The 21747-nt window shown below is 55.6% G+C and overlaps 1 protein-coding gene across 1 annotated transcript; it reads left to right on the forward strand.

Annotated features, from left to right (window-relative positions):
- Nucleotides 1-5518: 5518 nt before the first annotated feature.
- Nucleotides 5519-13546, forward strand: TENT5B (terminal nucleotidyltransferase 5B). Its single transcript, XM_071768039.1, has 2 exons — nucleotides 5519-6019; nucleotides 9743-13546. The coding sequence occupies exons 1-2, from the start codon at nucleotides 5825-5827 to the stop codon at nucleotides 10760-10762; spliced, it is 1215 nt and encodes a 404-aa protein (XP_071624140.1). The 5' UTR covers nucleotides 5519-5824; the 3' UTR covers nucleotides 10763-13546.
- Nucleotides 13547-21747: the final 8201 nt, after the last annotated feature.

A 21747-nucleotide genomic window follows, 5' to 3' on the forward strand; every position in this document is an offset into this window, starting at 1 on the left:
GTGGGGGTTTCTCCGGCTGTTTGGGTCCCTACCCCTGCTGCGGGGTCCCGACTGTCCCAGATGAAATAGGTGGCTGTCAGAATAGTCCCCGCCGCTGTCGGGATGGCGAGTTTGTCCCTCGTTTGTCCCCTCCGGGAGCCCCGGCCGGGGGTGGATTTTTAGCCCCTTCCAAACTTTGGTGAGGACGAAGATCCCGCGGGGCTCCCGCGTCCCCCGGGGCTGCGCAGTGTGCGGGGAGGGGCAGGGCTGATGTCCCTTTGCAGGGGACAGAGGGAAAGCCAGATCCTTCCTTAGGACACCCGATGTCCCCCAGAGGTGCCGGGAGGGGGGGGTTGTCCTGGGCAGCTCTGCTCACCCCCAGCCCGTTGTCCCCAGAGAGGAAGGGGCAGAGGTTCCTCTGTTCCCTGTCTCGGCTGCGGGAGGGATGGGGGTTTGGGGAGGGGGTAATTGCCCCATCCCCAGGGGAAGGGGCTCAAGGATAGTACAACCCTGTGATTTTTTCTGTCCCTGAGTTTCCCAGGGAGCTAAACCTTGCGAGAGGACCCGTGTCCCCCAGGAGCCCCGCAGCTGGAGACAAGGAAGAGGCTCAAGGCAGCACCCGGGTGAGGGGCTGCACCCCAAAAGCCCCAGTGCCAGCACCTCTCCCACCTTCTCCAAGACCCCCCTCAAGAACCTCCCCCAAGCACCATGGGTGCCCCAGGGTGGCCAGGGCTCCTTATTTTTGGGCAACAGCCATGGGAGGGTGTTTCATGGGTGCAAATTGAAGCTGTGATTCAGGGGGGCCCTGAGTCACCCCCTCGCCATCCCGTGTGCTCAGCGTCACTCCCTGGCTTCAAATACCTGAAGCTCAGGGTCCCTCCTGGCCCTGGGCTGGGACTTGGCCCAGCTGATGCACCCCCAGGGTGCCCCCACACCCTGTGCCAAAGGGTCTCTGAGCAGGATGAGGCAGCTGGGGATGTGGGGTGGGTGATGCCAGGGGCTGGGTGATGCTATAGGGTGAGTGGTGCCATGGGGCCTGTGGTGGTGCTGGTTTGGTGGGTGCCATCCTTGCACCCCACACAGGATTTGGGGTGCCTCATCCTGGGCCAGCAGCAGATAGGGGACCCCGAGGCAGGAGGGTTTGGCAGGAGTGGGTTAGAGGCAGCCCTGTTCCTTCCTCCCTGGAGGACAGCAACTTTTGCCCTCCCACCCCAAAGGGTGGGACCCCAAAGGACGGGACCATTCAGAGGTGCTGCCACAGCTCAGACCCGAGTGCCAGCTGCCCATCCCGGGCATGGAGGGGAAAACAGGAGCGTCCCAACATCTCCCCTGCCCCACACACCAGTGAGCCTCACGTGTGGCTGCTCTCCCTCTGTGGGTCACCCCTTTAACGTGCCGACTGGCCAAGCCAGGAATTTCCAGGATATTCCTGGTTCTGTCCGAAAGGCTGAGTAACTTTTTTTAATGAGAGGGGACTAATGACCCCCCCAGGGATGGGCTGTCACCGCTGAGCAACTTCCCAAACACATGCAGCACCAAGGCTGGGGGCTGGGTGGGCCCTGGAGCCCTTTTTCCCCTCCTATTCCCTGTTCACAGACCCCAACCCCCCCAACTCCTTCCCCAAAGCCTGGCGGGGGGGTGGCAGCCGTGACAAGGACAGAGGGACCCTGAGCAGGACAACCTTGTCCCCACACACGCATGTTCCGAGGTGTTTGACCCCCTCTTTTCCATAACCCCCACCCGTGGGGATTGAAGAGCTGCAGGCAACTGCCCCAACCCCCAGATGGGCTCCCCGTGCCTCAGTTTCCCTCTGTGTGATCTGGAAAGAAGCCAGGGCTTGAAGCATGGGGCAGGCACAGGATGCACTGGAGCACAAGGGGACATCCCCTGCTGGTGACAGCTTGGAGGGGGCAGCTCGGTCCCTGCCCTGCTCTGGGGATCCCTCAGTCCCTTGTCCCCCTCTTTCCTGTGCCCTGGTGGCTCTGTGCCCCCCCCCTGGTCCCTGGCAGTGCTGTGTCCACCCCCCCCTTTGCTCCCCAGGCAGCAGCTGGAGGAGGTGACGAGTGCCATTCCCCAGCCCTGTGTCACCTGCAGTAATGACACCCTGCACTCCCTTTCATCTTGGGGCCTTCAAGGTGGCCCTGGCCAGGACGTGGGTGTCCCTGTGTCATCACTTATCATTCGTTCCAGGAGGCAGCTGGGGAACGTGGTGGGGTCTGGGGGTCCCAGCTGGTGTCAGGGCAGAAAGCAGCCCTGTGACACCCTTGGAGATGAGCAGGGAGCACGAGTACTCACCATGCAGCCACACTGCCCAGGACACCAAATTCGGCCACTCAGGGCCATGGAGGCAGCTGGTGACACAGCCCTGGGGACATGGGTGTCCCCTCAGGCAGGCTCTGAGGGCAGTGACACCTCAGGGATGGTCTGTGGGGGGCTGAACCTGCACAGAAGCTGCCAAAGCCTGCGTGGGACAGCCGGTGCCTGCGTGGGGACAGCTGCCACAGGCATGGGGACAGCCCGGGAGCAGCGTGGGACAGGGCTGGCGTGTGCGGGGTGGCGATACCGTAGGTGGCTGTCGTGAGAAGAGAGCAGGAGGAAAATGCCCCCACCCTGACGGGAAGAAGCGTGGCTGCTCCCTGGGGCGACACTGGGTGACGTTGTTGGTGGCTCCGGGAGAAGGGTTTGGTCCCTCCTGCTTGCTCAGGGAGTTGGCCCACACCCTGCTGAAGGGCGGGGGGACGACAGAGCCGGTCCCACGCGGGTCAGGGAGTCTCCGGCGTCTTTTTTCACGCTCAGGTTGGGCTCTCACACACCCCTCCCCCTTCCCCCCCAAGCCCTGCACCCAGCTCCTCCAGCCCTTGCCCCACGACCCCCCCCATGCCAGTGGGCATCCCACGAGGGATGCTCAGGGATGCAGCAGGACCTCAAAACTCCAGGGGAGCTCTAGGGGGGTCGGGGCTCTGCCCCTTCCCCCAGCCCCTACCTCTCTCAGTCTCCCCTGGCAGTGGGGTGCCCTATCCCTCCACACACATTCCAGGACACATCCCAGCTCCTTCCAGGAGGACTTCCTGGCAAAACCCATGGGATGAGCCCCTATCCCACCCCAGCCCCTCGCCCCTACCCTCCCCAAAAAGGGGAGGGCTTCGCAGCCCTCGTGCCATCCCCTGGGAGGCAGAACCTGCCCAGTTTCACCCCGAGATGGGGATTATTCCTTCATTATTGGCAAAACAAAGGAATAAAGCCCGGGCTGGCCCTTGCTGAGCTGGAAGAAAATGGTCTCGGTGCCATTCCCGGCCCTGGGTTCAAGCCGGCGGCTCTTAGGGACAATCTTTTGGTGATGGATGTTAACGAGCGGCTCAGCCAGTCGGGCCGGGGCGAGTCAGCTCTTTTTAATGAGCCGATGTTTTCTTCTGAGCCGCCAGCACGCCGGTCCCTCTCAGCCCCGGCTCTGTCCCTCTCAGCCCGGGCTCTGTCCCTCTCAGCCCCGGCTCTGTCGCTCTCAGCCCCGGCTCTGTCCCTCTCAGCCCCGGCTCTGTCCCTCTCAGCCCCGGCTCTGTCCCTCTCAGCCCGGGCTCTATCTCCAGGTTCAGCACCCAGCAACCGGCTCATCCCTGCAGGATCCCATCCTGTCCCCTTGCCCAGCTAATGGGGTCCCCAAACCATCCTGTCCTGGGGTGCCCTTCTTCCTGCACCCAAATCCCCCAGGACGGGCTGGTGGAGTGGATCCTGTTTCCTAAAGCCTTTTGGCCCTCTCAGCTTCTTGAGAAACTCATCCTGATCCATCCCCTTTGCTGATAGGATCAAAGGAGTTCTGCAACGGGTGGCAACTGCCTGGGGTTTTTTTTGGATCAAGTTCCTTGGAAAACTGCAGAGCTGCCCTCCTCCTGCTCCCTGATTCAGAGCCTCATGGGATAGAACCAGAAGCAGCATTTGACCCCGATGGAGATGCCTGATGAAGCCACTCCAGAGACCAAAACCCCACAGCACGAAGAGTGTCCCCACACGGGGACCCCAGTGAGGGGACTCCAGCCCCCCATGGGGACCCCTTGAGCTGTTGAGACATCACAGGAACACCCCAGTAACTCCTCTTTCCTCCAAGCCCAGCTCCTAAACACCCCAATTCCCCTCCTGGAATCCCCCCACTTACTCTTACCACATCCATCTCTCGGAGGCAGAACCCTGGGATAGGGGGGAGCTGGAGATGGGATATGGGAAGGGAAAACCACAACTTCCCCCCATCCAGTCTCGACTTCAGGGATGGACTTTGCAGCTCTGCAACAGCCTCCCCGAGGTGAAACCCCCCCTGCTTGGGTGTTTTTGCAATAAACCCCTGCGAGGAGCTCAACATAAATCCGTGCTGGGGCACCCCAACAGGGCTTGGGGTTTTTGGGGTCCCAGCTCCAAGAAGGAAGGGGGGAAAAGAGGAGAGGTGGCTGCAGCTGCAGAGCCTGGAGTCACGTCCATGGGATCCTGGGGCTGGGAGGAGCCTGCTGGAAACGATTGCAGAGTTAAACGCACGGAGAAATGAGGTGTTTGAAGTGATGGAAATTGTTGGGATGAAACTAGATGAGGAGCTGGTGGCTGGGAACATCGCTGGCCCGGGGAGGAGGTGGTGGTGGGGTTTTAGGGGCTGGGGTTGAGTTCCCAGGGCTGGGAGCACCCATCATCGACCTCCAGAGGTCCCATTATCCCCCCCATTATCCTGGGGTGTCACCCCGGGTTTCCTGGCTGCCAGAGCCGGCTGCAGCCAGTGGGGTGGGGGGGGTTGATGCTTCTGGGAAGGGGGAAAGGGCCCTGGAGTGGGATTTATCAGGCTGGGGGGGAATTGTGGGGCACCAGTCCATGGGGCATCCATGGGGCAACCGTGCACAGGGCATCAATGGAGCATGAATGGGGTTTCAGAGGGGAAACAAAGAGCAGTGAAGGGGGCAGCAGGGCACGGGGATCAGATCACTGAGTATCAGTGGGGTCTCAAACACGGGGGCATCAGTGGGGACCTGGGCATCAGTGGGGCATCAAAGGGATATGAACGGGGTATCAATGAGGTATCAGTGGGGTATCAATGAGGTATCAATGGGTTATCAACGAGGTATCAGTGAGGTATCAATGTGTTATCAATGGGTTATCAATGGGTTACCAATGGGTTAACAATGGGGTATCAATGGGTTACCAATGGGTTACCAATGGGGTATCAATGGGTTATCAATGGGTTAACAATGGGGTATCAGTGGGTTATCAATGGGTTACCAATGGGTTACCAACCGGTTCTCCCTTTAACCCGCTCCCCTCCTTGACCAATCAGCGCCGGGATTCCCGCAGCTCAAGCGGGTAGGGCGGGGCTTTCCCTTCCAGCCCCGCCCCCTCCGCCCTTCCTCCCGCCCCTTTCCCCTCTCGCTGCTCCGATTGGCTCCCGGCCTTCCCCCCTCACGGCTCCTACCAGACGGGCGGCGGGGCCGGGCGGGGATTGGCGGCGGGACTGGCCAATGGGAGCGCGGGGGGGGCTATATAAAGCTGCGGCGGGCGCGGGGCCCGCAGCGCTGAGCGGAGTCGGCGGCGGGCGGGGAGCGGAGCGGCCGCATCCTCACAGCTTCACCCGGGCACCGACCGCACCTCCCCGCCTCCGCCCCGCAGCAGCGCCCCTCCCGAGCCGCTTTTTTTTTTTTTTTTTTTTTTTTTTTTTTTTAATTTCTATTTTTTTTTTTTCTTTTTTTTTTTTTCTTTGGGGGGGGAGGGGGTTTTAAATTTTCCTCTCCGCCCCGACACTTCCGGCTGGTTTCCGGGCTGTTTCCGGGTGATTCGGGACTTTTCTTCCGGCAAGTGTTTTTTTTTGGGCTGGGGGAGGGCGATGCTGGCGGCGGCGGAGGAGGCGGCGGCGGGGGGGGGTCCCTCTGCGGGTTCCTCGGAGCAGAGCGGAGGTCGGTTCAGTGTCCTGAGCTGGGAGCAGGTGCAGCGCTTGGACCAGATCCTGGGCGAAGCCGTCCCCATCCACGGCCGCGGGAACTTCCCCACGCTCTCCGTGAGACCCCGAACCATCGTCCAGGTGAGTCCCGGGGAGGGGGGAGTCGAGGAGGACCGGGGGAAGCCGAGGAATGGGGTTTTAGGGTGGCCCCCGGGGGTGGTTTGGGGCATCGGCCGCGCTCCGCAGCCTCTGTGGACTCTGCCCCGGTCTTGCGGGGCTCAGGGAGAAAATAAAAAGTGCTGAGGCAGCGGTAACCGGGCCCTGGGCCAGCCCCCCCCGCCCCTCCCCATCCTCCTCCCCGGGCACACTCGGCTTCCCCCAGCGCTGAGGTCCCGGCCGGCTGTGGGACCCCCAGGGGAGGGGGAAGGGGGGTAAAGGGTGGTCGGGGGGGTGCGAACCCCATTATCCCGGGGTGCTGGGTGCTCGGCTGGCTCTGCTATCCCATCCCTGGGGGCTCGGTGGGGCTGGGGAGAGCCTGCCCGGGTGGGGGGTGCCTGTCCTGCACCCCCCTGCTCCACCCCAGCCATAGCGTATAAATATATAATGTGTAATTAGGGTGTATAACGCTGGAAGAGCCTCCTGGAAAAGCTTCTCCAGAGAAATCATGAGATTTAAGCATGATTTAAAATTCGTGTCTGACACCTGCAACATGTGCCTTGGATCCCACCCTGTGTCCCTTCTGCTTTGGAGTTTATTCAGTCCCCCCCGAGCTTGAAAATGGGGATGGGCAAAGCAAAAGGGCTTTTTTTTTTTTTGGTTTTTTTTTCCTGGGCTTTAAGGCTGCTGCTACCAAATGGCTTCGTGCTGGTGGACATGTTGGAAGAGGCAGCAAGGAATTTAAATGCCAGATCAAATGTCAGTGTCCTTTGGTTCTGGTCACACTGGCTGCATCTTCCAGAGCTGCCTCAAACTTGGGCTCGTTAAAGAATTCCTGTTAGTTTAACCATAAAATTAATAATTGTGTTTAATATTAAACTGAACAATGTAGCTCGAATAAGCTGCTGCATATTCATGTTTGGGAGGCAACTTCATTCCTCAGTAATGACTCATCAAATGTAAAATCAGGCATGTTAGCTTCTAATTAAACAGGCGATTCAAGAACCTAAAACCAACCTCCTGCCTTTCACAATAAACTAATCATCCTTGGGATTTTTGGAAGCCTCAGCTTCTTGAAAAATATTTTTGCTTTTTAAGCTTAGAAATGGGGGAAAAAACCCAACAAAACAACCAAACAGAAAGGTGACATTTGGAGAAACACTGAGCTGTAAGAATTTCAGATTCCTCGAGCTCCTGCTGCAGCTGCTGGGGGCAGAGATCTGCAATCTCTGCTGCTGTCAGGACACTGCCCTTGGGTTGTGCAAGGCCATGAAGCATCAAATGTTCCAGCAGTTATTGTTTTAATTCCTCAAAACCGATTTGGTGTCGGAACTGCTGGAAAAAGGATGTTGCCACCAGCAACTTCAAACACGGAATGACTTGAAGGCTGTAATTCTGCCCTGACCCTGTATTTAGGGGCTGAGTAATGAAACAAGTAACCTGAAAGGCAGTTGGATATTTACTGAGCTCTCCTGGTTGTTGTGGGAGGTGGGAAGGGATGGCTCAGGCAGGGTTTGTTCCCTCCTGCCTGGCTGTCAGAGGCAATTATCTGAACCACAGGGAACGTGAGGTGCTGTTTTGGGAAGCAGGTCAGCAGCTGCCTAACCCTGGAAATATCCAACCCTCAGGGGGAAAAAATGCATTCCTGGACCCACTGGCTGCAGGTTGAGAGATGTGCTGCAGGTTGGGACTGGTTGGCTGAAGGCCTTGGGGAAGTGGGAAGGTGTTCAGCAGGCTGAAAGTTTTATTTGGGTGGTTTGGGACAAGACTGATGTGAGCAGTTGAGAAAAAAAGGAAGCTTTTCCTCTTTTTATTTTTTTTTAATGTATCTCACTCACATGGGCAGAACATGGGGGAACCTGGGGAGCTGTGGGCAACCTGAAGCTTGTGGGTCTGAAATGCTGCAGGGTCCTGAGCCCTGCCCAGAACAGGGTTAAACAAATTTTGTGGGTAGGGAATTAACCTGGAGTGAGATCTTCAGGCACTGCTCCTTGCTCTGGAGCTGACACTTTTGTGACCTATATCTTGTCTTGCTCTAAGCCTAAGAGCAAAAAACTCTTAACTCCTGGAGTCACGTTGGAACTGTGCCTCGGGTGAGTGACTCTGGTGACTTCTCAGCTGGCAACAACCACTCCAGGAACTCCCTGGAGATTTGCCTGATCCTTTTTCTATATTGGGGGATAACCCCTTAGTAGTAATTTCTCTTTTTTTGCGGGGGGGGGCAATGACACACTCTTTGCCTCTGAGAACAACAAGTGCCTTCCTGGCTGGCTTGGTTGTGCTGGTGGGGAGGACTTGGGACTTCTGATGGTGAGCAGCCACTGGTGAGGTGTCACCTGCCCCGTGACTGTCACCATTGGGTTGGCAAGGAGCCCAGGCATGCTCCTAGCCCCAGCAGTGGTGGCTCCTGTCAGGGAAACACCAGCAGAGAGAAGCTGCATGGGGAGATTGAACAAGTTTGAAAAGTATTTGTGGGTTTGGACCCGAGGGATCTCCTGGTTGCAAGGCCAGCAGGAGTTGGCTGGTGTGGCCTCAGAGCTTGGTCACCAAGAGGTGTGTGATGTGCTGAGGGTGGCACCCTGCAGTCCTTCACCTGGATGGGTTGGATTTACCTCAACAAAACTTGTGTGGAGCAGTTTTACAGCTGCTGAGTCTCACTGGAACTGCTCCAGTGTCCCCCAGACTGCTCAGGGCTGTGTCAACCGAGCAAGGGGTTCAGAGAAGGGCTCTGAAATGAGGGGAACCTCACAGGGCTGAGTGGCTTCTGGTGATACAACTTGTCCCTTTGGACCCCGAGCTTTGGCTCTTACGGGGGAGCAGGCTGGCACTCATGGATCTTCCCTGGAGAGCAGCAGGAAAGTGGGGAAGAGCTTCTGGTAGAAGATGAGAACTTCATCTTGGAAGCTGGTGTCCAGGGAGTTTTATTTTTATGGTCTTGGGGGTTATTTCAGCCTCCTTGCCTGTTAAGTAATCGGGCAAGTGATTCAGCTTCTTTCTAAATGAACAAAGCTTTGGAGGGATGGGTGGGTGTGCCAGGACAGCCTTCAAATCGTTGGAGTGAACACCCCAAAGATGAAAGCTGCCTCTTGTGCTTGATAGCGCCAAGCGCAGCGCCAAGCTCTGACACACTGGAAATTGTTAGGATACACTTACTAGTTAGGACATGAGCTTGCATACGCCTGGCTGGGGCTCTGGAGAGAGGTTCTGGCATCTTGATTTGCCTTTTAATGAATCTTGACAGGCGTAGGGGAGGGCTGAGAGGAGGGAGCCACCCTGATGAAATCAGCAGGGACTGCTGCTGCCTGCTCTTTGGAGCCCTTTTGGGATCTGCTGCTCTGGCCTTGAGTCCTGGAGAGGCTGCTGGGGGGGGGAAAAGGGAGTAGGGACCACCCCAGGGAACAGCTTGGAGAAACCTTTTGGGGTTTTGTTTTTGGGGTGGGAGAAGGAAGGAAAGGGCAAACAGCTGTCCTGGGAGCAGAACCAGCTGCTCCTGTGCAGCAAGAGCTCTGATGCAAGGGAATAAACACAGGAGAGTCCCCCCAGCTGCTGGATGCTCTCCAGAGTGACCTATTTCTGACGGATTAGCTTTTTATTTCCCTGTCTTGCACCCGAGTGACCCACATAGGCAGAGGGAGTGAGTCCTGCTGCTGTAACCAGGCCGTGCCGAGAACCTTTCCTTGCTTCTCACCCGCTCTCTTTGCATCCCAGGTCGTCCGTAGTCGCCTGGAAAAGAAAGGAATCCTGGTCCATGACGTGAGGCTGAACGGCTCAGCAGCCAGTCATGTTCTGCACCAGGACAGTGGCTTGGGGTACAAAGACCTGGATCTCATCTTCGGGGTCGATCTGAAGACCGAAGACGTTTTCCAGCTGGTTAAAGACGTGGTGATGGATTGCCTGCTCGACTTCCTCCCAGAAGGGGTCAACAAAGACAAGATCACCCCCATGACTCTGAAGGAAGCCTACGTGCAGAAGCTGGTGAAGGTCTGCAACGAAACGGATCGCTGGAGCCTCATCTCCCTCTCCAACAACAGCGGGAAGAACGTGGAGCTCAAGTTCGTGGACTCTCTCCGACGGCAGTTCGAGTTCAGCGTGGACTCCTTCCAGATCATCCTGGATTCGCTTCTGCTGTTTGGGGAGTGTTCAGAGAACCCCATGGCCGAGAACTTCCACCCCACGGTCACGGGGGAGAGCATGTACGGGGACTTTGAGGAGGCAATGGATCACCTCCGGAACAGAACCATCGCCACCAGGAACCCGGAGGAGATCCGAGGCGGGGGGCTGCTGAAATATTGCAACCTCTTGGTGAGGGGGTTCAAACCCAAATCAGAAGTGGACATGAAGGCCTTGCAGAGGTACATGTGCTCCCGTTTTTTCATAGACTTCTCGGACATCGGGGAGCAGCAGAGGAAGCTGGAGTGCTACCTCCAGAGCCACTTTGTTGGGATGGAGAGCAAAAGATATGACTATTTGATGACCCTGCACAGGGTGGTCAATGAGAGCACGGTCTGCCTCATGGGACATGAGAGGAGGCAGACCCTGAACCTCATTGCCATGCTGGCTGTGAGGGTCCTGGCTGAGCAGAACATCATCCCCACTGTCACAAACGTTACCTGCTACTACCAGCCAGCTCCTTACATCAGTGAAATCAACTTCAACTACTACGTCACCCACGTGCAGCCCTTCCTGCCTTGCAATCAGTCCTACCCCACGTGGCTGCCCTGTAACTGAGCCAGGAGAAGAAAACTTCAGGGGTCTGACCTCCCGAGGTATTTATTGCCTTGGGGAGAGGGGAGGTGGGTGGGAGAAGGCCGAAAAAAAAAAAAAAAAACAAAAAACCAAAAAAACCCCAAAACCTTATATATGAAAAAAAAAAAAAAAAAAAATCAAAACCCAGAAAAAAAAAACCCACAAAACAAACCAACCAACCTTCCTAGGAACAGCACCAAAAGGAAATTTCCTGGACTCTCTTGAGTGTCTCGTGCCCAGGGTTGTTGGGACGGGGCTGGGCTGCTGTACACTGTGATGGGACATGTGCTCTGGAAAGGAGATTTCGGACCTTTTTGGGGAGGACTCGATGGCTTCTTGACTTAAGGGGGGAGTGTGTGTGTGAGGGGAGACTGTAGGATTCTGCTGCACTGCCCTGGAATGGATTCAACTTGGGGTTTGGGTTTGGTTTTTAGTGTGGGAGGTGTCATGGGGGGTGCAGGGTGCAGACTTGTGGTTTCTGAAGCTAGAAGCCAGAGTGGCTGATGAGAATTCCTTTGAAGGACCAAAGAATCCTGTTTAAGTGCCTATAACAATATAAACACAACTGTACTGTAAACCTTATATTATTTTTTCCCCAGAGCTTGTGTGGGGATGTTGGAATAGGAAGGAAAAAAAAAAAAAAGGGGGTAGGGGGTGTTAAAAAACTGTTTTTTGGGGGGGAGGAGGGAGCAGAGAGGGTCTTGAGATCATTTCTAGGAGCCTGGCTGGAGCCAGCCTGGGTTCTGTGTCACTGAGTTTTGTTTTTTTTGTTTTTTTTTTCTTGGTATGGCTTTGCTGCCCAGCTGGAGCAAAGAGCTCTGGAAGTGGAGTTGTATAAATGGGAAGGGGAGGGGTTGAATGACAAGGTGTAAATGCTTAAAAATGGGGGGAGGGAGAAAAAGAGGGACCGGGGGGAGTGCATGGTGGAAAATGCTGTGTGGAGCTTTGCAGGGAGCAGAACCCTTGGGCTGGAGTTCCTAAACCTGCAGTGCCAAAATGTGATGATGTAGATAAAGGATGAGGCAGAAGATGTGTCCAGGGCCTAATCCTGTATTTTCTAGGGGAATTTAAAATGCTGCTTTTTTTTTTTTTTTTTTTTGGTTTTTTATTTTTATTTTGGCATGCAGTGTGGTTTCAATGCACAAAGCCAGCCAGGTGATCTGGGAAGGTGAGGCTTGTCCTCTGAAGCACAAAGCAATTGATTGATTTAGTTGACCCCCAGCTCTTGCTGGGCTGGGGGCTGGAGCCCCTTCTAGGAGATCCACAGAACTCTTCTAAGTTCTGTCCTCCTATGGCTGGAGAGATTTTTTTTTTTTTTTTTTTTTTCTTTTGGGCAGGTCCTCTCTTCCAAACCCAGCCTATTTCCAGCTCTGTGATTCCAGGTGAGCCACTGGTAGCATTGGAAATTTATTAGCTAGAAATGGAGCTTGGGGAGGGGGGGTGGGTGAGGAGCAGGAGGAGGGGGGGGTTGGCTTGTGCAAAAAAAAGTCAGTTGGCCTGAGGATAATGGTGTCTTCCCTAAATAAAACCCTCTGGTGTCTTGAGGGTTTGGCTCTCTTAGTCAAATGTGGCTTTGAAGTCGTCGGGTGTCTGGAGCACAAAGTTGTTTGTTTTTTTTTTTTTTTAGTGAGGTGCCTGATTGCTGTGCCCATTCCTCGAGGGGTGGGGAAGGGCTGGGGGAAAGGATTAAAAAAAAAAAAAAAATCTAAATATCATCTCAGACCTAACTATGCATGGATGGAGAGGTGGGCAGGTGAGCAGGTGCTCTCTAGGGATGCTGCTCTGGGAACACTGTGGCTTCATGGTGCTTCCTCCCAGGCTGATGTACTTGAGTATCTTTAACTTGGGGCTGTTTTTTTGGTTTTGTTTTGTTTTTTGATGTTGGGCTCTTTTTTTTTTTTTTTTTTTTTTTTTTTTTGTGACAAAACTGTAATAGCTGGGCAGATTGAATGCTCTAATAAAGACCAGATCCTTGGACTGTGTATAGCCAGATTGCTCCCTTTTTTGGGGTAGGGGTGATGTGGAGTTTGGGGCATAAGGGGGTGGGGTTTGGGGGCTCTTGTACTCACCTTGAGGTTTTTTTTTCCAGTTTTCCCCTTGGAAACTGGGTCAGCTTTTCTCCCTGTCCAGTCAGAGCTGTGCAAGTGGCACTAACCCTGGGGTTGTTGGAGTTTTATCTGCAGCTTTCCCTCCCCCCCCCCAAGGCTCTGCCCCAGAGCTTGACCCCAGTGGTGGGAGCTTAAGAGATCCCAGTGGTTTTAGGGCTGCTTGGGAGATCCCCAGATGCTGCCTCTTGGCTTTGGAGGGAAAATTGATTTGATTTCTTGGATTTTCAACTCCAGGTTGACCCGAGATGCTTTTACCCAGCCTGCTCCCCCTCTGCCCACAGCCACGTGAGTGGAGAGGTTCCCTCCTTCCCTTCTCAGATGTCAAAAAGGTTCCTTAGGGCCAAGGTCCCGTTGGGATTGTACTTTGGAGTTATTATAGAGTGTGTGTGGTGGGACTCTTGTTGAATGGGTTGGATCTGAATCATTTATATATTTTTTTTTTCTAGACCTTGCAGTGATACTGTGCTGCCTCCTCTGAGGGGGCAATTGGAAGATTCTGGTAGCTTGAATGGCACTTGATTTTTGTTTTAAATGTCTTGTGTTTTGTTTTTGTTTTTGTTTTTTTTTCCTACACCTGTATCACTTGTCATGCGATGGGCTTGACATAGACTCACTAGATTCTTTAGAATCTGTTACAAATAAATACAGTGTATTCAAATCTCTTGGATTTTTTTTTAATTTTTTATTCTTTCCTTGTCCATCCCAGCAGCCTGGTCTTGAGATGCTTGACTCCCCTCCCACCAAGAACCAGGTTCCAAACCCACTTGGAGGGAGCTGAGCTCTTGGTTCTGGACCTGACCAAATGCTCCTTGCACACCAGGGCTGCTTCATCCCTCCAAGCCGAGCAGCTCTGGAGCCTGGGAAGCTGCTGGCTGCTCACCCTGGTGGCTGAGGGAAGTTTCTATTTATAAAGCTGTTCTTTAGGGGTGTCAAATCTTCCCTTCTCCTGGAGGCTCCTCAGGTTGCTGGGGGTGGCCCCAGGTGGCAGCCTGGTGGGTGCTGGGGGTGGCTGAGATTTGGGGACATCCTGGGCTGCTGGATTTCCAGTTTCAGTCTCAGCAGGAGCCAAGGGAAAGGTGGGTGGGGTGGCTGGGAATTCCTCATTTTGTGGAGCTGCCCCTCCAGCAGAGTGGTTCCTCTGGGGAAGGAGCTCCTGAAGGTTTATCAGAAGAAAAAACCCAAACAAAACAAACCCAAACCAAAACCCCCCGATCTGTTGAGGGTTTCCCATGTGAACCTGACTGCTGCCTCCTCCCCTGGGCCCCCCTCCAGCCCAAGCTGAAGTTTCCCTTCCCCTTGTTGGGCTCCAGGCAGTTCTGGTTCCCCTGTGCCAAGGTGCCAGTCCCTCTTGGGGACAAACCTGTTGGCTCTTGCACCTCCAGATCTTTATAATCCAGGGCCCAGCTCTGCCAACAGGTCTGGGTGGTTCTTGCTGGGCTGGCAGCCTGTCCCTGTCACCTCCCTGGGTGAGGACTCTGCTCTCGTGGAGTGGCTCACGTGTGGGAGCAGCTCTCAAATATCTGCTTAGCTTGCCAGCTGGCTCCTGGGTGCCAGGGGTGGGTGCTGCTGCTGGGTGCTGTTGGGAATAAGCTGCCCCTGGATTTGTGACCCTGGGCAGAGCAGCAAAAGCCCTGACAGAGTCGGCTGCTCATTGTTGGAGAGGATCAGGCTGTACAAAAGGATGGTGGTGGAAAGCACTAGTTGGGAGCAGAAAGGAGCTACCAGTGTTTGCAGCTGAGATTTGGATCCCTCTTTTGTTAGTTGTCAAATAATAAACCCAAAACATATAGATATATTTATTTTGTTTGTTTCTCCCAGCCTGTAGTCCCTTTTTTTTTTTTTTTTCCCTTGCTTGAAGGGGAGGGTGATGGATGAGTCTGGATGTGCCTGAGAATCTGGTGGATGAGAGTTGGAGCCTGGTGCTGGGTGTGTTGGGGGGGTGCTGGGTTCCCTCAGCTCCAGCCCTTGGAGCTTTGCTCCTGGGGAAGGCACTTGGTGGGGTGGCTGGGGCTCTGCCTCAGTAATTCCCTGGTTTTTAAGCTGCTGGTTGGGGTTATGCTGACAGATGACTTGAAACCAGAGGTTTTGAAGCCCACACAGCAGCTTGGACCAGGGTGGCACCTGGGCAGAGGGCTCCTGGGTGACTGATGCCTTGGGATGCCTCCAGGAATCTTCTGGGGTCGTTTCCCAGGCAGGGTTTGTGTCTGCAGATCTTCCTGCAGTGGATTTTTCTCCTGGGAGGATGTCTGGCCCAGCTCCACAATCCCTGAAATGGGAGAAATTGGTTTTGAATCTCCAGGATGGGAGAAAAGTACCTGAAGGAGCTGCAGGAGGCTGAGGAGGGACTGAAGGGCCTGGAGTGATGGGACAAGGGGTGATGGCTTTAACCTGGGAGAGGTTCAGGTTGGACATCAGGAAGAAATTCTTCCTTGTGAGGGTGGTGAGACCCTGGCTCAGAAACCTTCCTGTCTTATCTCCTGCTTCGGGTTGAGGTTTTTTGTTTAAAAATGCTTTTTGGGTTACAAATAGGATTTTTTGGTGTGGGGGCAGAGGAGCATTTTGAGGGGGTTTTTTTGTCATGTGCATGGGGGTTTTGCACTGTTCAGGTCCAAAAGCAGTTTGCTGTGGACCTTTCAGCTGGTGAGAAGCTCTGTGGATCCCTTGGGTCCCCTTCTTCCCTCTGACTTTTTGCCTCCAGCCTGGCAGGTTGGGAGGAACCTCCAGGATCATCTGATCCAACCTTGCTGGCAGGAACAGAGCTGACCCAGCACCTTGTTGAGCTGAGTCTTAAAAATGTCCAGTGTTGGGGAGCCCCCAACTCCTTGGGGAGTTGATTCCATTGTCCAACTGTTCTCATAGGGAAAATCTCTTTTTCTGATGTTGAGTTGGGATCTCCCCAGGATTAACTTGCACCCACCACCCCTCAGAGATGTTCCCTCCTGAGCCATCACAGAAGATACCAACTCTAGGACAGCAATCCAGCTCCCTCAAGAACTCTCCATTGCCAGGATCCTGCTTTTCCCTCCTCTTCCAGAAGCTCCAGGTCAGGTGGAGCTGGAGAGAACCCAGTGTGTGCTGAGCTGCTGGAAGTTGTGGTCTCTTTGCTCCCTCTGGGTGGATCCCTGTGCCTGTCCCCTGCTTGAGCTTGTAGGATCTTGCCAGCTCCAACAAATCTGATTGGAAATCACCCAGAGATGACTGACAGCTGTCACCAAGCTGGGGTTTCCTCAGTAAGGAGGGGGAAAAAAAAAATAAAAAATCTGAATCTACACAACTGAGCTGGGGGATGCCCTGGGCTGGGATCCAACCCCCCGCCTTGTCCTTTTGGTGACACCCAGGGGAAGTAATGACATTTCCAGGAGAGGGTTTGGGGGGGGTCTGGAGGTGGGTGGTGGGCTGGGGAGGTGCAGGGTGTCCTCTCCCTCCCCATACAAGTGAGGACCTGTGCTTTCCTTCCAAAGAGCTCACAGTGATTTTTTTCCAGGGTGTCCAAGCTGAGTGTGGAAAGAGTGGTCCCACCCCTCCTCTATGGCCTGGAGGTTCTTCTGCAACGACTGCTGGGCTGGGGACATCCCTCTTTGGGACTGATGGCACCAGGGTGGTTGATCCTTGCCCTCACCAGGCTGTGTTTACCCTCCTCATCCTCCCCCTGGGCTCAGCAGGACCAAGTGTCACCCTGCTTCCAAAGGACAAGCCACCAAGCAGCACCTTCCCTGGGGGGGTTGCCTGCCCTATATATTTTTTTTTGCTTTTGCTGGGAACAGGACACCCCTCCAGCCTTCCTCCCTTCCCCCCCCCCCATCACCACCAGCCCAGCAGGGTTGGCCCAGCTGATTATTTGGAAGCATCCCTTTGCTAATGTGCAATTACAGGTGGCTTGGGCTTGAAATCCTGGTTAAATCCGCGTGGCCGGGGTGTGATTCACCTCGTGATGCTCCCCTAATGGATCCTGGATGCATTCCTTCAGGACTGGACATAATGGTAACAAGCCACTTAACTAACCACCACTTTTCAAATCTCACCAGTGGAACGAGTTGAGTCAGTTCCCTGCCCTGCTCCTTCTCCACCCCTGAAGTTGGAGGTGATCCCTGTGTACTCTGGTGGTGGCAGAAGGAAGTCAGGATCGACCACCAAAAGGGTTTTCTGGAGCTCAGGAGGAATTGACCCCAAAAGGGATGAGGACAGAATAGTTTTGGTTGGGAAAGGAGACCTTGGAGCACTGGAAGGGGCTCCAGGAAAGCTGGGGAGGGACTTGGGATGAGGGGCTGGAGGGATGGGATGAGGGGTGATGGCTTTAAATGGCAGAGGGGGGATTGAGGTTGGACATGAGGAAGAAATTCTTTGGGGTGAGGGTGCTGAGCCCCAGGGTTCCCCCAGAAGCTGTGGCTGCCCCATCCCTGGCAGTGTCCAAGGTTGGATGGGGCTTGGAGCACCCTGGGCTGGGGGAGGGGTCCCTGCCCATGGCAGGGGGGGCACTGGGAGGGCTTTAAGGTCCCCTCACACCCAAACCCGTCTGGGACTCAATGATTCCATGAAAAGCCCTTGAACTCACCAAGCCCCACCATTCCCTGCTCAGGGGGGAGTTCAGGAGCACCTCCACCCCCCCAAGAAGTTTATTTGAAACCCCTGCTGGTGGGGACAGGAGGCACACGGTGACAACACCCCCTGGAGCAGGTATCCTCCTCACTCCGGGCTTGCTCTGCCCCAGAGCTCAGGAGGTTTGTAACGTGTCCTCCTGAAGCAGGTGGCCCCTGAAGCACCTGCTGGGTGCTGCTGGGTGCTGCTGGGTGCTGCCCGTGACGGGGAAGGCAGAGGGAGGTGAGTAAGAGCATCCTCAGCATCATCCTGCGTCACAGGTGAGCTCATCCCGGGAGGGGACAGGTCCCCTCCTCCTCCTCCTCCGGTGACAGCCCAGGGGACTGGAGCTGGTTGGGGTTGCTAATGAGCAATAATTGCCCAGCAGTTATTGAGCTGATGATTTATTTGATCTGATGTCCAAGCTCATCCCATCCACCCTGAGGCCATCCTGGCCAGGAAGGGTGAGCCAGGAGACCCCAGGGAGAGGCTCTGGTTTCCAGCCAGCTCCCAGTTGGATGGATGTGCTTTATCTGGTGCCAAACCTGAGCTCTGTCTCTCCACCCTCCCTCCCATTTCTTCTCTCCAAGCATCTCTTACCTCTCTTGCTTCACTCCTGGTAATGGGGAGAGATGTTCAGAGGTTTGGGGGGACCCTGTGGAACTTTGGGCTTGAAATTCCAGGCTGAAGGCAGAGTTGAGTGCTGAGGGCTCAGAGGGTTTTTCACCTCAGGAGCCCACGGTGCAGCTTGGGCTTGAACTGGGGATGTTTCCAGGCTTTGAGCTGTGCTTCACCTGCCAAACTTCAAGATTTTATTCCCAGGTGTAGGAAGGATTTAAAAGCTTTTGGAAAGAGGGAGAATGGGGAAAATACAACCCTCCCGTTCCAGGCAGAGGGTCTTGGAAAAGACAGGCAAGGATTTTGTGTGTGGGGGGTGTTGCCCCTCACCAAGCAGCATCCTGGCCAGAAGCAAAGGACCTGATCCAAAACCTTACCAGGGATTTTTCCATCTCCCAGGCTGGGCTGTAGATCAAAACCCTGGGTGACCTGCGGGGCTGACAAAGGGAGAATGGACTCTTGGGGTTTGTTTAATGTCCCCAGGGCTGGGAAGGGACGTTCTGGGTCTCCAACCTCCCTTTGTTCCCAGGTTGGGCATTGTAGCACGGAGCCCCAGCTCCGGGTGTGCTGCCCTGGGCTTTCTGCTCAGTCCTTGGGTGGTTGGATTCCAGCTGGGGGGGTTCTGGAGCTCCAGAAGGTTTTGTCATGGTGTTTAGGGCACTGCATGCAGCTGGGGGGCTGCTCTCTGGGGTTTTACAGAGGATGCAATGCCAGCCTTCCCTTGGGTGGAAGGGAGCGGAGGGGAAAGGACCATTCCCAAAAAAAAAGGATGGAGCAAGTCCTGTTCCTGCCTCTCACAAGGCTCCAAGTGTCCTCCAGCATCAGGAGGTGCTGCCCACGGCCTCAGCCTCTCCATCAGGACTTTCCCCAGGGAAGGGATGGGTTCTGGAGGAGGGTGCTGCTGCCACCCCCCGTGCTGGGCTTCCATTCCCATCTTCCCACCAGCAGGAAGCAAAAGAGGAATTGCTGCAGAGAGGTTGGATGTGCTGAACCTTCAGCCAAACCTCCCCAGCCTCCCAAACCTCCTGCATCTCATTCCCTGCAAACAGAGGCTGCGATTTCACTGCAGCCCCTTCCTCCTGCTCCAACACAATCCCTGCCTGCAGCCCCCTGGTAGCCACGGGCAGCCGGTTGGTAGCCAGCCCTGGGAGCTGGCAGAAGCCCCAGCTTTCCCTCGAGGTGGTTGTTTTATCCCTCGGGGAGGGGGTTAGGGGAGCAGCCACTTTTTTTTCCCCTGGGGGTGAGAGCTGGGGAGCAGCATGAGGCCAGGCTGGGGACAGAGGGACCCTGGGGATGGGGCTGTTGCTTTTGTCTGCCCCAAGAGGAGGGAAAACAGGGTGGGAAAAACCCTGGGAGCCCCGTTGGCATCGGCAAAACTTCCCGTGGAGACGTTTTGCCCGAGTGGCACTGGGAGATAATGCTGAGAACAGCCCAGAGGTGACACCACACGTGGCACTGACCCACCAGGAACCCCCCCAGGGACCACCCGTGGCGTGGCTGGGGTGGGTTCCTGGCGTCCGAACCACCCGCGGGCTGGGATGCTCACCCTAAGATTGGGGGGGACGGACACCCCCTCTCCCCCAGCCAGCAAGGTGCTGCCTGCCGGTCCCTGTCCCTCTGGGATGGGTATTTTCCTTGGCAGCTCCCAGGCAGGAATGTTTCCCCGCTGCTGCTCAGCGAAAGTGGAGGCAGGAATTGCTGGAATAGCGACAGGCTGAGTAACAGCGCTAACTTTATTCTCCGAAACAAAGGACACTGTCCCAGACGCCCGGGGCTGGTTGAGCTCCCGGCAGCTCTGAGGCCAGGGCTGGGGAATGCAGGCACAGCCAAAAAAACTTTTTTTTTTTTTTTTTTCTTTTTTTTTTTCTTTTTTTTTTTTTTTTTAATGGGGGCCCTGCCCTGCAGCCTCCCCAAGCCAGCTCTGCAAACCCGCTGGCCAAAAGAGCATTTCTAGGAGCAAAAGGGAGGTGGGAAATCAGCAGAAAAAGGGCAGGGATTTCCCTCCCAGACATTCAAGCAGCTTCCCAGGGTTCTTCTCTCTCTCTAGGTGTATCCCAGCCTATTTCCTGGGATTTTGGGGAGGCTCCAAACCTTGGACACTCGAGAGCCCTGAGCGCCCTGCGTGCCTCTCCCTGCACCATGGGGTGCTACGGGATGGGGTCCTGACCCCCCCCTGTGCCCTTCTTCCCCCTTCCATGGGGAATTCCCAGCTGTGGATGTGGCTGAAGAGGGGCTGGAGGAGGAGGTTTCCCTGGCTAGAGCTCTAGGGCTAAGATGCCATGTTCTCACCATGCTCCCAGGAGGATCCGGAGTCTCACAGAGCATCCAGCATCCAGCCTGGTTGTTTCCCTTCCCTAAAAAAAAGGATCCCAGTTTGGTGGCTGAGCAGGATCCATCCTCAGTGCCTGGTGCAAGCTGCTTCCCTGCCCGGGCTGGCCTTGGCTGCAGGGCTTGGGGCAAGGCACTGCTTTCCAAAGCAAATATTTGAACAGTGCAGTAACACGTGGGAAAAGAGCTGGAGCATTTTGCTTCCCTTGGGGAGGCTCCCGGGGAGTTGAGCTCCATCTGTGGCAGAGGGGAGGCGGTTCAGCCATGCCCTGACCTGTCGTGGTGCTGAGCAGCCCAGGTTTGGAAACTCTTTGTGCTCTCAGATTTGGAGCAAAGGAGGCTGAGGAGGGACCACCTCACCCTACAGCTGCCTGAGAGGAGGTGGGAGCCAGGGGGGGGTCGGGCTCTGCTCCCAAGGAACAAGGGATGGGACGAGAGGAAACAGCCTCAAGTTTTGTCGATTTTTAGGTTCCTGGGTGCTCTATTGCCACAAGTTGCTCCCAGCACGCCTGAAACCTGGGGGTACCTCCTGCATCTCCTGGGGGAACCCCTCTCCCCCGTCCCATCCTGGCCAGGCAGCTCCAAGCCATGTCTCAGGGTTGTCCCCATGGATGTCCCAAGCACGTTGTGTGTCCCCGTGTCCTGCCAAGGAGGCTGCTGCTGGGCTCCCGTGCTGAGCCAGGGCTTCCCCAGGGCCTCTCCATAACAGGAGCTGCTCCTGGCCCCTCTTCCCTCCTGCTCCTCTCCATAAGAGGTGACGGGCAGAGCCCAGAGCCCTTGGCTTCCCTCCGTGGATTCCTTTCCTGCCTGTCACAGACCAATATAGTCCCCAACGTCAGCCCTGGCGGGGCCACAGGCAGGCACTGGGACAACCCCCGGGACACAGCTGGGGCTCTCTGCCACCCAGGGGTCCTGCGTGGGGTGGTGGGCACAGCACCCTGCCCTGGGGGTATTTCCATCCAGGGGGGTCCTGGTGTCAGGCAGGGGACTGGGGGAGGGTTAGAAGGGATCTGCATTGGTTTTCCTTCCTTCCTTCCTTCCTTCCTTCCTTCCTTCCTTCCTTCCTTCCTTCCTTCCTTCCTTCCTTCCTTCCTTCCTTCCTTCCTTCCTTCCTTCCTTCCTTCCTTCCTTCCTTCCTTCCTTCCTTCCTTCCTTCCTTCCTTCCTTCCTTCCTTCCTTCCTCCCTTCCTCCCTTCCTCCCTTCCTCCCTTCCTCCCTTCCTCCCTTCCTCCCTTCCTCCCTTCCTCCCTTCCTCCCTTCCTCCCTTCCTCCCTTCCTTCCTCCCTTCCTCCCTCCCTCCCTCCCTCCCTCCCTCCCTCCCCTCCCCAGCACAAACTG

The sequence above is a fragment of the Heliangelus exortis genome, chromosome 24 (genome assembly GCF_036169615.1).
Source record: "Heliangelus exortis chromosome 24, bHelExo1.hap1, whole genome shotgun sequence".
NCBI lineage: Eukaryota > Metazoa > Chordata > Aves > Apodiformes > Trochilidae > Heliangelus > Heliangelus exortis.

Bases quoted from the DNA above. Each gene is read 5' to 3' on its own strand.
- TENT5B (XM_071768039.1), top strand. From the start codon at position 5,825: ATGCTGGCGGCGGCGGAGGAGGCGGCGGCGGGGGGGGGTCCCTCTGCG. The intron at 6,020-9,742 runs GTGAGTCCCGGG...TTTGCATCCCAG, and splicing joins GACCCCGAACCATCGTCCAG to GTCGTCCGTAGTCGCCTGGA.